We start from the raw sequence: 15517 nt of genomic DNA on the forward strand, positions 1-15517 counted from the left end.
GACCCGGTCCCGGTCCCGGTCCCGGTCCCGGCCCCGGGAGGTTGGGCCTTAGGGAGCGGTGGTGCAGGGAAGGGGATGGGTTTGTTAAAAATGATGCACCTGTTCTGACGGGCAGCAGTCGCTGCGGTGGAAGTGGCAGGGTAGGTCTGCGGCATCCGCACCGTTGTAACGTGTCGTACAGGCAGTTTCTTTTTTCTTTTTTATTTAAAGAAAAAAAAAAAATCTAAATGTCTGTATCACTAGAATACTTTAGTGCACAAAGACAGCATTGGACAGTACCTGGCCTAACTCCAGGGCTGCCCTCGTTTTTAACAACTCTATCATAATGTGACATCAGAGACAAGTAGCAAAAAAAAAAAAAAAACCACCCCAACAATCCAAATATAAAACTTTTTGTACAAATATATTTTTCTTTGTAGTACATAATCACTCTTGAAATACATCATTTCCTTAGTAAATGTTTGCAACAATATTAAAATAAATAAAATATCCTAGAGAAAGTTCAGTTTCATCACAAAACTGCAAACCAGAAGAGTATAAAAATTAACTTCATTATTAAAGTCGACTTTAGAGAGGTTTCTTCTGTTTTTTTTTTTTAAGCCAGAGTAAAAAGCATGTAGAGGTGCCAGACCTATGCAGACTATTAGAGTTCCACTGCCAGGAGTCCTGCCTTTCACTAGATACCGATGTCAACCTGCACTCATCCCGCTGCGAGTGTGTGCAGGGTCGGGTTGACAGGCTCCTAGGCTTTAAGAGGAAATACCAATTCTCCCTTAATCGTGGAGACATGACAGATGTTGACTGGCTTGCAAGTCAATATCCTCTCTTCATTCATCCTCACCTACGCACACGGAGCGGTGTGCTGTTATGAAAGGGCATTTGGCCTTTTCTGCTAACTTGAAATTACCGTTGCTGCATGGAAAACAAAGAGGAGGAAGTTTTCTGTGCGCCTTGCTGATATTGTCCCTTAATTCATTTTCAGGAAGTGAATCCAAAGAAGCTTTTTACATTCTGATTTTTCTATTTTCCACCCAGGTTTGATTATTTTTCTCACATTCTTCCTGCTGTGTGGACCTCTCACCCCAGCAAGAACATTCCTAAAAGTTTTCTGAAATGATTATGTTGGGCTAGGCAGGTTACTTCTGCTTGCCATTTCGTCTGTACCAAATTAGAGCAGCTTTTCAAAGGAAGTCTGGTTTTACCATTAAAAGTGGCAAAATGTCAAAGAATGTACTAACTTGCACACAATTAACCACAGAAGGGAAGTAATTCCCAAATGCACATGTAGTCGCTGCAGTGAACACCTCCTGCAAGGTTCAATTTGTGCACGGCTCCCACAGGTTCAGAAGTGCTGGTCCTGTCATCATGGGGCCCTGCTGACGCCTCACTCCACAAAAAGGGTGCCCACACCACGTCTCACAGCCTCGTCTCCTGCACTTCTTCCTCCGTCTCCTCCTGCAAGGCAGTGATTTTGGGTCGAGGTTTGCGTTTGCTGGAGCTTCTGTGGTGTACTGGGAGTAGCTTAAGGCGATCGGCATGGCTGATGGCTTGCCTGAAGGAGCTCTTTTCGTTCAGCAGCTTCTGAATGGATTCATACTGCCGCAATTTATTGTCCTCGATTACCTGAAGAACCATATCACTCCATTAGATGGGCAGTGGTGGTGCTGACAGAATTCAGCTAACACAACTAATGGAGCAGGGAAAAGACTTGAAGACATAACAGACTTCTTCTAACAGGAAAAGCCCAATTTGTAATTGCAATTTCTAATTTATAGTTTGCAATTTCTAATTACGACTATAAAAACAGACATTAAAATTTTAACATGTGGAAAAGGTGCCTATTGCTCAAGTTACAAAGTGCCGTTGGGCTTGTGGTTTCTCCCTGTGACTTGATTTTGACCTCTGAGATCGTTGAAGCCTCCAGGTACCGTGGCATTCCCCCAGCACTGCTAAACTGCCCGGTTAAGAAAGCGTTAACTGCAGAAAATAGAGTTATATTGCAAGCAGAGGGAGAAGGCTGCCAGCAAGGTGCCAGGCCTTCTTTGCTTTCTTCTTGCCAAACAAGGAAGCGCTGCTGGCCTGTGTTTGAAGGAGACAACAGGTTTGCCCTGTACTGCTGTGCCAGCCTCCCCTGTCAGGCAGCAGATGGGGAAAAATCAGGCTCCTCTGCTGGTACTGCAATGCCAGCACATCTTGGGTGAGGGCACAGGTCTGACGGGAAAGAGCTTTTAGCAGCTCTGTTGCTAAAATGTTGTTCAGAGGGTGGGAAACCTACTCCAGGCAGAGGCTACCTGCCTGCGGGGGCTCTGTGGACACAGCCGAGTGCAGCGCGGGCTGGAGGCAAGGCTGAAGTCACAGAATCATAGAATCATTTAGGTTGGAAAAGACCTTTAAGATCATCAAGTCCAACCATCAACCATGCCCATTAAACCATGTCCTGAAGTGTCTTGCCTACACACTTTTTGAATACCTCCAGGGATGGTGACTCAACCACTTCCCCTGGCAGCCTATTCCAATGTCTGACAACCCTCTCAGTAAAGAAATTTTTCCTAATATCCAATCTAAACCTCCCCTGGAGCAACTTGAGGCCATTTCTCCTCGCCCTATCTCCAGCCACCTGACAGAAGAGACCAGCACCCACCTCACTACAACCCCCCTTCAGGTAGTTGCAGAGAGCGATAAGGTCTCCCCTCAGCCTCCTCTTCTCCAGGCTAAACAGCCCCAGCTCCCTCAGCCGCTCCTCATAAGACTTGTGCTCCAGGCCCCTCACCACCTTCGTTGCCCTTCTCTGGACACGCTCCAGCAACTCAATGTCTGTCTTGTAGCGAGGGGCCCCAAACTGAACACAGCACTCGAGGTGCGGCCTCACCAGTGCCCAGTACAGGGGAACAATCACCTCCCTGCTCCTGCTGGCCACACTATTTCTGGTACAAACCAGGATGCTACTGGCCACCTGGGCACACCGCTGGCTCATATTCAGCTGGCTGTTGACCAGCACCCCCAGGTCCTTTTCCACTGGGCAGCTTTCCAGCCACTCTTCCCCAAGCCTGTAGCGCTGCGTGGGGTTGTTGTGACCAAAAGTCCAGGACACATCCAGGAGCAGCATGTCCAGAAGGACGTGCAACCTGCCTATTGACTAGCCTGCTTCAGCTTCAGACTGTATTCCTCCTGCTGTGCTAATACACCCAAGCAAATACACATGGAAAACGATGTTTCACTCTGCTAATAAAATGAAGGTCCTCTCTTACGGAACAGTCAAGAAAATACAGAGGAAGGAACCTCATTTTTAAGAACAATTACATAACTTGCCTTTTATTTCCTTTAGTAACCATTTTTATATAACAAAGGACATAGCCCAGGACTTCAATACTTTGTCATCTTGATTAAATGAGAAAGGAATATTCAAGCAGCTTCATGAAAGAAATCTGCAATTCTGACCATCAGATGTTTTCTCAGGAAACCCCTTTGCCCCATGGAGCCTCCCACTGCTCAAGAGCAAGTGCAGCTGTTTCTGCACTACCAATGGTAAAGCTCTGTGAGATGCTGGGATTTTTCTGGAGCTCCTGAGCCAATCGGCAATATAAGGCACCTGGATCAGCTGGGTAACCTACACAACTGTCCTTCTGGTTGAAAGAAGGAATCCAGCTCTTCCATAAAGTGACCCAGCTCATCTCAACACAGGTGTCTACAACAAATCATGTGCAAGAGCAAACAGGAGAGTGCTGCTCTTCTACAGGTGACTGGGTTGCTCAATGCCCCGAATGACCCCCATCAATCCAGCCAACTTCATCAATTCTGCCTGGTGTGTTTTGCACACTCATCAAAGGTAAAGAAACAACAGTATGTGAGACTATGAGAAATGCTCACCAAAAATCGCTGGCACTCCAGCATCGCCTCCAGCCTGTGTTCGGAGAGTATCACTGTGCAGTTGGCAAACGCATGCTTCAGAGTCTTCCTGATCACTTGGGAAGTTCTGAAAGGCAAACAAGCATCAGCGTTTAGACTGCAATGTACATGTCAGCACAGCTCATAACTTTATTGATGGTATTTAATAGTCTAGCTGCGTGTTGTAAAGCTCATGTGCACGGACACCAACACTCTGCAGTGTCTCAGCATGCTGCATTTCTGCTGTGAAAGTGCCTATCAGCCATAAAGCTAAGGTTGTAACTGGGCTCCCCTGATCCGCCATGCAGAATTACTAACATACATTACTGAAATCAGGTTTAGTAACAGACCAGATGAGTTACAGAAGGTCCCTTTCAGTGGTGCTGCCTCACTGATTTTCTTATTTCATATTAGGAGACAGAAGAAATGATCAAAACGTACACAGGGTCCAGGTGAGCGCTTGGTTCATCGAGCAGCAAGATTTTAGCTTTGCTGAGAACTGATCGGGCAAGGCACATCAGCTGTTTATGGCCGTGACTGAGGACACAGCCTCCATCCACAAGAATGAAATCAAGCTGGCCTGGAAATTGCTCAATTACAGACTTCAGCCCAACCTGCCAGAAAGAAAAACGACAGGAGAAATCGGTGAGATACAGTTACTGCTGACTGTGGGTACAGCAACCAATGCCTTTAATTTCCTTGCCTTTCATTTCTGACAGCGAAGAGAAAATATAAATTGATGAAAAAGAGAATCTGTCCTACAAAGACTACAAGCTAGTAGCTGGATGATGTGAAAAGCACCGTTGACTCTTACAACACGCTAGGATTTCTGTTAGGAAGCTGAGAGTTAATGCTTCATTTGTTTGTCACATACAATGAGTTTTTGCATTTTGACCAAAACACTCTGAGTTAGCAGGCTAGAGAAAGCAATATATTTCAAACTTTTTATCCACCAGCGATGTACGTCATTGGACATGTTAAGGAAAGTGATTTTTGAAAGGAAACCAGGCCTCTTTGGTTACTAGGAGGGTAAAAAGAAACGACCAAAATTCACGTGCTACATTACAGCAACAGAAGAAACAACCCAGGTCACCACGACCGTTGTCTATGGCTCTGAGAGCATTTCCATCTGCTCCTTTTGCTGCCCCAAAGGTCTTGTGCGCTTTGTTCTTACTAATGGCACCATGGGCTTCCCTCTAGCACTGCTGACAACCTATTTAGAGGGGTGACCGTGCCAAGTGGAGCTGCTTCACTTGGACCAGAAACCAGCATCCAGCCCAGGAGATGTCTTCCGTTTCTTCCAGTGCTCCTTTTTGCTCTCATTGGCAGATGCATTTTGTACACCTCAAAGCAAAGTTTTGCATCTTCCGCAGGTCCAAACTGACTGTGCTCCTTGGCCTAATCAGCAGTGTTTACAGAGAAATTTTTGTAAAATATGAGAACTAGGAAACACATGTGAGTTGCATTGCTCCAAAAGACGTTATAAAAATGTGATGCAATCCGAGTGCTTTATGAAGAGCCCCCCTTGGATTTTTGAAGTATTACTGATCTGCAATTCATTTTCATTCCAGGGAAAAAAAAAAATTGGAATTCCTCCTTTGCGTTTCCATTTTACATGGAAACCATATTAAATTGGGGGGTGTGGGTATGTCTGTTGAGTTTCTGAAGAGTTCGTGGTTTTATTTATAAGAAAATTAAGGCCACTGCTTTGTTCCTCACTCCTCTTTTGAACACACATCATGTCCTTTAAAGAAATTTTGCAACTAATGGCTGGAAAAGGTGCTTTCTTCTTAAAACTGCACAAGGTCTCTTCGTGTACCTGTAGGGTCCAGACAGCTGACAGCAAGAGTAAAACTTAGCATAAAAAGTTGACTCAAGTCTGACAGATTCAGGTGCTGAAATATGGGGGCATTAAAAAGTGAAACATTTGACATGTTCAGACAATGCCTTGCTCTCTGCAGCTGATTGCGAAGAGCACAAAAAACTGATGCTGATGTCAGCAGGATCCTCCAAATCCTCAGCAGCCAACATGGGTCAGGGATAAGGTGACAGCTAACTTTCTTTCTGTGCCATGCTCCCGGAGTTACACTCACTCACTGTCACTAACAAGCCAGATTTCAAGAGCACGAACTTTGTAAACAATCCAATGACTTCTACTAAAAAGTATTACAGCTCTTTTTGCCTTTCTATTTGCTTTGCTCTCTCACCTGTGCAATGAAAAACTCTGTATCACATATGGATTTCCCAAAGTCCTTAATGATAAACACTTCAAAATAAATTTTTTTCATGCCATTGCAAATGAGGTTTAGCTCTTTAAAATGGCAGGCTTGATTCACACGCACAGTGAAAACAATCTTCAAAAGCAGAAGTAGAGCTTGTCTTTTCAAGAAAGGGGATGTTAATCTACACTCCATTTTTTCCCCAGCCTCAGAGAAGCACAGCGCTGAGCACCCTGTTCCCTCTGCTAGGACCAGCTGAAAAGCTCCTGTCACATCATTTAACCAAAAATGTCATGATGCTTTTATCTGACAGTAATATAAAATCATAGAAAGTGTCTACTTTCCTCTTTTCCAAACACAGGGAAGAAACTAGATAAACCCAAAAGAGAGAGAGCACAGACAGAGTTAACCTCCTGGATAGGAAAGGAGGAAGCTTTTGGATTAAGTCCCACACTGGTAAGCACTTTCTGATACTTGAGACTTTCTATGAGCAAGGAAAATGGCACTAATTCATTAGTCAGTCTGTATTAATTAGATCATCCCTACCTTGGAAAGAGAAATGTCCTTTCTAGGCTGCAGCTATTTTCCTCCTGTAACTGCCACCTGCCTTTTCCCCAGGCATTACGTACACCTGTGCAACCTATTAAGCACTGTCAGAGCCAATAGGTGGCATCTGACAACCGTAATGCATGGGGTTCAGCTCAACATGGAAACACAACTGTAAAAATCTGGCCCCTAATCTTGAAAAACAAAAGTTGCTAAAACCTCACCATAAAATTAGAAGAAAAACCTTGGGGTTCATAAAATCTAATATTCTGTGATTCTTATTTTCCATGGAAGAGGCAGCTGCCTGTGACACAAGCAGTACATAAGCCTGAATGCGGTGTCAGAGTGCTCCTTCTCAGCCGGCTTTATGTTGGTCTGAGAATCGCAATAACTGGAAAATACTTTGACGAAAGATTTTTCTAAGCTGAATATAAGTATTTCCTCCTGCAATAACACCAGTCTTATTTCTAGGACAGGCCACTGACTTTTTTTTTTTTTTTTCTTCTGGCCTCCAAAATGTTTACTAGTAATTTTTACTCATTTTGGTAGAAAAATGCCTTGCAGAGATTTCATATATTTGCCAAAGCATTAAAATAAGAAAAGATTACAGGACATTTGCTGTATCAGCTTCCTCCACTTTATTTTCTCTCAGGATCACCCAGCAGAGCCAAACATAAAACCTCACCTACACTAAATCACTGCATGAGGAACCCAGACTGTGCTGTATGAAGTTTATCTTTTGGTTTCGTTTTTTTTTTAATCTCTGACAAAGGCGCCTTTTTATTAGGTAATAAGGAAACATGGTTTATAGCATAGCATTATCTTTCCTCAGCAATTTTTTTCTAAGACACTCTATAAATGTAACATATGACAATCATTTGACCGACACTGCACTCTGCTGTAACCACTTCACTAGAGGGATACAAATACCACTGAACAGTTTTACCTCCTCTGCAACTTTCCATATTTCTTCATCATTCCACTGCCCATAAGGATCCAAATTCATCCGAAAAGTTCCAGAAAATATGAACACCTTCTACGAGAAAAAAGATATACAGACACAGGTAGATAGATACCCTGAAACATTGTGTAAAGCATACAGAGAAAGAATGACCTGCTGCCATTACCAGAGAGAGCTTATTGCAGGTTATTAAAAATTTTGGAAAACATTGTTCCAAAAAAAGTGATTTTAAAAATCCTTATGTTCAGTTTTTGGCAACTGTCTTATTAAAAACTTACCCAAACTTGTCCAAACAACAGTAAAAATCACATTTCAGCAGTCTTCAGGATAAAAGATTCCCTGTATTTCCATTTTAGAATAAGCCTTTCAAAAACAATTTTTGATTCTTTATTATGTGAAACATACTCAACAAAAAAAATCACTGACCCATAGCATGTTTTCCCACAATTTTGTTTTGAGACAAAAAATACTCCTGGATATTTGTCAGTATTCAGGAACAGTGTCCTAAGTTGGTTTTCATCAATGAATTTTTCTTTTTCTAATCAATTGTAGCCAAATATATATTAGCATCATTCCGTTACCTGACATTTCACCATGTTCCCGTCCTATCTCAAAAGAGGCGGGTTTTTTTCTCTCTCTCTCTCACTGTCACATCACTGAGATGTGACACAGCCCAACCTGATTCACGACTGTAGCAGCAACAACCTGCTCTCACACGAGGCTTCCCTGAGGGATGCTACGGCCCGTGCTTTCTCCCTGCTCTGTCCTGCACTTTCCTTCCATCACACAAGATGAAGAGGATGCACATTTCCCGGCACTGACAGCGCATCCTTCTTGCACTGAAGTTTACTACTCAGTTCTGCTTTTCTCATCAGTTTAGGCAAGCAGATTTAAGCGAACATCCCTTAGATACACGTTTTGTAGCTCGAAAAGCAATGACTCAGACAAAATTAAATATTTGTTTAATCTCTTTTTACATGGGGTGGGTGTGTCAGATTCTGGTGGAAATGAGGTTCTTCAAGGGACACTGAGGTTGCACAACATTTCTTGTGGGATAAAACCAAGCTGTTGCTTTCTATGCTGTGAGGTACACCTGCTGCTTGTAGCAGGGAGAACTTGCTCGCAAAGAATGTAAGTGCCTTGTTGAGAAATATTACCATTTGCTTACTCTTTCCTTGTGCATATGGAACAAATATCAAGAGGAAAGATTTGAGACAATTATTTTCTTCTCTATTGTCTTCCTAAAGAAAATATTTATTTAGAGAAAAATGTGTTGAAATGCCAGCGATTCACAGCCACATAATTTATTGGAGTCTTGGTAGTCAAACGCTACCGAAAGCAGTGAAGGACTAGCTGTACCAGCAGAAAATGGCTGAGAGAATATACTGAGCAAGTAGTTTCTCAGCGTTTGGCCAGTCTACCACAATTTCCATCTGCCCTAACCTGGGAACTTGGCATTCTTTCATCAGATTTCAAAGTGATTTATACACACATTTACATTAATCATTTAATTATGATTATTAAAAGTTTAAATGTGGCAGAGGAAAATAAATTACATTAATTAATTTGCTTAATTAAGATATGTAGGCCATTACCAATAACTTATTTGGTGTAAGAGAGAAAGAAGTACCTGACTGAAGAGACCAGAGGAGAAAAGCAGCTGCACCGTGGTGCTCTGCAGTCAGTGGGCTGGATTTGAGCGCAGTGATACCTTCACCACGCTGCCAGCAACACACTGACCGAGTTGCAGCAGAGGCAGCAGCGCACACAGCTAAAAGTCATTGAAGCGCTTTGGGTAGAGACTAGGGGAAAGAGTAGACTCTTTCATAATCATGATTGTTAATAACAGTGAATGCTTCGGTGAAATACAGTGCAGCCCTTTTCCCATGCCCCGCACTGGTCCGGTGGCCTGAGCAGGGCGATGTATTTGCAGCAGGATTAGATTCTTCCAAGCAGTGGGTGCGGTAGAAATAATAACGCTGCGGAAGCAGTGTCAGACGTGGGTTTGTTCACACTTTGAGTGCCATACATTTAACTAATGGAATAGGTATTTTCATTTCTCAGTGGTAAAGAATAGTTAACCGAACAAACCAGTTTTAAAGAAGATAGGGCTGAATAACATTCCTGCTGAAGTGCAGCAGGCAGAGAAATAAAGGGAACTAGTTTCTTCAGAAACTGCTGTTATTCCTAATAACTGTGCTTTCAAGAACCAGGGCACTAAAAGCAAACTACTCCCAAAAGTACTTTTTTTTTTTTTTTTTCACAAGGTAAATATTTCATTGTCCTGAATTCTGGTACTTCTCTCTCCTTTTCAACACCTCCTTCCTCCCAGCTCGTTAGAAACCACATAGAGTTCACTTGAGTAAGTATCATGTGAGTCACATGGGCAGTTTAGAGTCCACTTAAAAAGAAGCAGAACCCCCCCCCCCCCCCCCCAAATTCTTAAAACCTAGAAGTCTAAAGTGAAAAAAACCAAAAGTGAATCCCATGAACTTATGTGTTAGTTATAAATATGGAAGAAGTAGAAATAAGGAGAGTGTTGGAAGGGGGAATGGATGGCTGGTGAGACTGGCAGCAAATCTGGAACACTTTCCTTCTCAGTCACTTGTTCAAATTCACCCAGGATGATAATGGGTGCGATTATACAGCAAATAGTTTCTCAGACCTGACATCCACTCACAAGCAAAACACTCGGGAATATAAATATGGTCATGTTTATGTTCTGACCACCCCAAATATTGAAAGGCATTAATCCCTCTCAGCAACTAGAGCCTCTGCATATTGGTTACGGTTTGGGATACACCCAGCTTGTGGCGACAAGCTTCTTAAGTGATTTAAGTGTTAGGTGGAGAACCAAGACCCTTGAGTACCTAAGCAAACGCATACAGAAGAGTAAAGGATCAACTGACAAGAGGCTGCTGAGGAGCGAGAGTATCCCGGCTGTGAGTAGCTGCTGTTGCAACGAAAGACAACCTGTGTGCAGGTCCTCAGCGAGACCCATGGACCCTTGTTTCCATACACCCCAGGGCTGGAGAACAAATGCATCATCAGCTGGAACCAGACACCAGCTCCGTGCACAGAGAAGTTAGAGTAACAACAATATGACCTCCATGTAGCCTCCCCCGCTTCGTATATACTATGGCAACAATATCAACATGAAAGAACATCAAATTACTATGTGAATGCTTTAGTATTAGGTGCAGAGTTAGAGGTTTTGTTTTCGTAAGTGTCATTTAGAGACTTCACACTGACATTAACATATTTACAGACAAGAATAAGAGTATGGCAGCAATGAACACCTTCCGCAAGTTTTTTGGGACCAGTTCTGTAATGTTCTCCCCTGAAGATGCTAAAACCTCTGCCTCCCATAGAGGCTACTGGTAAATGCAAGTGCTGTGTTCCTGGCAACGCTGAACCCATAACGCAGAAAGCAACCTATATGCTGCCCGAAATGAGCATGTGGGCTTTTTAATTAATGTCTCCAGGTGCTCTGTGCATGGGACTGGTGCAGCAAATATACTCCCCGGTATGGAGATGCTGCCTCGTCTCGATGCCCTGCAGGAACCAGCCTCTGCGGGACCACCTCTGGGGAGCGGCGGCTGCCCCGCAGGCAGCACCGTGCAGGAGTGCCCCGGCACTCTGCAGAACAGCCACCCCCGCAACCTCCGAAACTGAACAGCCCTGAAGGGTACGAGAAGCGATGAAACAGTGCTGGAGACAGGCAGAGAGACAGACAGATATGAAGTGAGATAACTACTGAAAAATTGGAACTACAAAGATAAAAGTTGTGAAATTTCACTTCTTAAGTAAAATAAAGGAGCAAAAGTGATTTGATTTTCTTCTTGTCAGCTGGCAGTCCCAGAAACTGTAGTCTTTTTCTCCATGCTAAACTTGATTTTAACTCTATATGGAGTATTTACACACAGAAAACGGTGTTAGATCCACCAGGATGCAGTGTAATAACACTCAAGAAGACACCAGAAGTGATCCCCTCCTTTGCGCTAGCAGCACCTTTTGGGTCTCAGGTTTCTCCTCATTTATTTTAATGGAAAATTGGCTGCAGGTCTCCTGTTCTCCATTCAAAGCCAAATTTCTGAAGGCATTTTCTCAATTTGACTCCATTAAATACTTCAGGATGCTATCTGCACGACAACCTGTATGCAGTGTGTTGAAGCCAGATGCAGCTGGATGTTCTTGCCCCGGAAATGCGGTGGGGAAACTCTTGCAGAAGAAGCATAGGAAAGGACTGCCCAAAAAGAAGGGATGATGGGCTGCGATCATACTTCAAACAGCCTGTTATCGCTGGAGTAATTGCTTTGCATGAGAAGGACAAACACCCTGTAGGAGCAGCGCTGTGGTCAGGCTGTGCTTCAGCAGCGCAGGCGTGTGAGGAGCTACAGGGAGGAACTTCCTTGTGGGTGCTCCAGGAAACGTTTTATATGGTTTACTTCTTCACGCCACTGCAATGTGCTGACAGCTGGATTCAAGATGCTGAAAGAAACAAGTTTTTGCCTTTGCTCTGGCTCAGTGTGATCCCTGATGACCCTGCAGGCCATTCCAGCATTGCCTGCATGGAGCAGATGGCAGTGTGTTAGGACGCTCTGTGTGCTATGCAGGCGCTCATCAATGAGGTTCCCACAGAGGAAAAGCACTTCTTTTCTTCTAAATTGGGAAATTTAGGGATAGGGAAGAGGAGAGTGTTGGAAAGTTTTCACAGGGAAGTATGCCTCAGGTAGAGCTCCATTCTCTTTTTGTTAGTGAAGCCTCTCCTGGAGACAGCAAATATCCAGGTGTTGCTGTAGGCCAGCCTCCCAGGAAAGAAAAGGCAACTTTTTTTTTTTCCCCATTCTGAAGCTGTAGGTGAACGGCAAAGAACAAAAGGCTCCCTTCGTTCTGCCAGGAAAGGCAGGGTGGCATATGCCATTTCTCTTCTCTGCTGGGAAAGTGCTGGTGAAAACTTCATTTTGTTCTGAATGCGGGAACTTTTGAGGCATAATGTGCAGTTCTTTGGCAAGGCTTTGGGACAAGACCTGCAAGCTGAAGCATGCAGACAGGCTGGCAACACTTGTGACCTTCCAGAGAATGGAGGGCTGGGATCTTTTGGCACTGATCCATGTATCAGGGACTTCCAAACTGAACTAAATGTGTAATTTTAACAATGAACTAACAATGCACCTCACCAGCAGAAGGGCAAGTTACACTGCTCGTGTAATAAATGTCTCTCGCGTTTTTCTGATGGCTGCAGAACAATGTTTTCTATACCGTTAGTGACTCTATAGTGAGTACTCAGCTGTGAGAATTATTAACCGTATCTTTCACTGGGACAACGAGGCTACTTGCTACCAAGCATTCAGTTTTCTCCTCAGTATATGCGTTCCCAAGGACAGCTGGAGATGGAAAGCACAAACCCTGCTGGACAACCACAGCCCAGGGGAAGAAAGGGCTGAGTGCAAAAGGATGACTATGGGAGAGACAGGGAAGCCCCTTCCAATACAGAAAATTATACTTGGCTGTATAGGAAAATTTTGCAATGGAGACATAGCTTATATTGGTAAAAGCATCCTTCATCCTATACAGCCATCCTTTGGAGGACAGCTGTATAACATACCTGTCCTCCAAACTAAATGGACGCAGCTGCATTTGCAGTTCACTGCACAGCTGCCTCGATCTGAAGGGGTGACTTTTTTTCATCCTTGCAAGCAACAATCATGCTGCAGTACTGAACCAGCAATAATAAGACATAAAAGTTTACAGGAATAGGTAGATGTGAAAATGTTGAAGAGAGGACAGAAAGGGTGACAACAGGTCAGCTGTCAAAGGGCAGCTTGCTGAGCAAGCTTCAGCTCAGCAGGCAGTGTGTGACCAACCAGGCTGTCGGTAGAGCTCAGGCCAGAAACAAATCCAAACGGTGGACTCACCACCGCTCTCTTGGTTCGTTTTGTTGAGGGTGTAACTTGGCAGTGAAAAAGGGTCTGTTCTGGCAAGGTCGAAGTGCTAAAAAATTGCTGCCTTTGAGGAAATTTCAGAGCATGACTGTGGAAATGCACAGGGAGGCGAGAGTTGTGCCTTCTTTGCATGCCTACTTTAAATAAATGCCACTCGGGCTACTGTGGGATAACATTTTTGAAAGGGAAGCTATCACAACTAAAAAACTGATGATTAAGTAGAAAAATTAGATTTTGAGTCCCTCTTGTGTTTGCAAAATCAAAGCTATTGCGTTTCCAGCATGAGCATTTCAGCATCTAAAAGCTACCAAATCCAAAACAGCACCATCAGGAACACCTCGGTCAGAGTTAAATCCCACCTCCATGACATTGAAGTACTTCAGCACTGACTATAGCGACTGAGTGACAGCCATATTAGGGACTTCACTACAATAAGTTTGGTTTGTTGTACTGTGGTAGAAAGCAGAATTTAGCCTACATACACAGCAGAGGGTGAAAGTGAAGACAGACCTCTGCTCTGCTCTGATGGTTATGGAAAAGAAAAACACTATTTTGAAAATGTAAACCTGACAGCGTATTTTTTAGTTAAATTGGCTGGCTGTCCCAGAGCCTCTCCAACTATTTTAAAGTGCCTCATGTATTCAGTGTACAACAGCTTTATACCACACATACGTTCACTGCAGCTCACCAGCTTTCTAAGACAGTAACCACCTTCCTAATACAGTAGACTACCTAGGAACAAACCAATATGCACAGAAAGCACGTGGCAACTCCTTTACAGTGGGGATGGGGGAAATGGCACAATAAGGGTTTGACAGCTGACAGTCAAAAGGAGATCCTTGGTCACCCTGGTTGGCCCACTCCTTTTGGGCCTGTCAAGGAGTGGGCCAACCAGGGTGACCAAGGATCAACCCATACTTATCAGTCTCTGGGGCTAGTAGCTACCCCTCAAGGATGGAAAAAGGCAGGACAGACTGCACGTCCCCTGACGGTGTGGCAGGCTGTTCTGCAGCTGGTGTCCCTCTGCCTCCCTATACCACAAATGAATCATTGGTAAGATTATAGTCAACTGTTACTTGAATTAATCCGCAACACTCACAAGATTTCCAAAGGAATGAACATTGTGATGGAAAAGACTGTGTATGTTTAGTAGCTGAAGAACTATCCAGTGTATAGCTTTCAAAGAAGGGAAGCCCATTAAGTGTTACTCCTGTAACAGTGCTGTTGGAAAGGACTGACAGCTTTCAACAAAAAAAACACAAAACATGGCATTAAAATTTTGCAGTTCATTCCATCAGTTTTCATTCCTACCTTTACAGTGAGCAATGACTTTTTAGTGCAACAGCATGCAGCCAATAATGTTCATTTTTGAGACAGATAATGCAGAGCTGTAACTAATATAGGACTCTGGTCCAGTAGCGGGGACACTGACAAGGGACTTAGAAGCCCTAGGTTTAATTGTTTACTCGTCCTTAGACTATTTTTCTTGTTCCAGTTATTTGAGAGTATTAGGGTGCCTAAATCCATGTGAGGAGCTGCTTCCTTTTTCATCTCTGAAATGGTATTACTTCCCATATGCCAGGACTGCTGCAAGCATAAATAACATGAAGTGCTCCCTTATACATGCATCATGACACAGTAGTGAGAGGTCACAGTTAAAAAAAGTGATAAGTCCAAGTTGGGCATCAGCTAGTGGTCTACTAAAATATGAGAAAAGCAGTAATTCTGCTACCAGCCTGTCAGGTATAGTATCCACATGTTAACCATATGTGATGTAGGGCTTCAGAAAACAGTAGCTGAGAACACCACAGATTGTCTTTTTTTCTTCAGGTGGCACTATCTTACTTTGAATCAACATACAAACTGTTTCAGAGGTGCAGGGATAAGCAGGCTACGAAAACTTCTGTTTGAGTGTGCTGTACCTTCCCATTTCTAGAAGAGTTCTTGTGTGAATGGCATAG

At 43.6% G+C, this 15517-nt stretch overlaps 1 protein-coding gene across 1 annotated transcript in view; it reads right to left on the bottom strand.

Annotated features, from left to right (window-relative positions):
- Positions 1 to 376: 376 nt before the first annotated feature.
- Positions 377 to 15517, bottom strand: part of CFTR (CF transmembrane conductance regulator) — a 91627-nt gene continuing 76486 nt past the window's right edge. Inside the window, exons 24-27 of the mRNA XM_030016320.1 lie at positions 7597 to 7686; positions 4327 to 4499; positions 3868 to 3973; positions 377 to 1623 (exon numbers count right to left, since the gene is read on the bottom strand). Of these exons, the coding sequence (XP_029872180.1) occupies positions 1417 to 1623; positions 3868 to 3973; positions 4327 to 4499; positions 7597 to 7686 (576 nt within the window). The 3' untranslated portion in view covers positions 377 to 1416. The remainder of the gene's footprint in view (positions 1624 to 3867; positions 3974 to 4326; positions 4500 to 7596; positions 7687 to 15517) is intronic.

This window comes from Aquila chrysaetos, chromosome 5 (genome assembly GCF_900496995.4).
Source record: "Aquila chrysaetos chrysaetos chromosome 5, bAquChr1.4, whole genome shotgun sequence".
Taxonomy (NCBI): Eukaryota; Metazoa; Chordata; class Aves; order Accipitriformes; family Accipitridae; genus Aquila; species Aquila chrysaetos.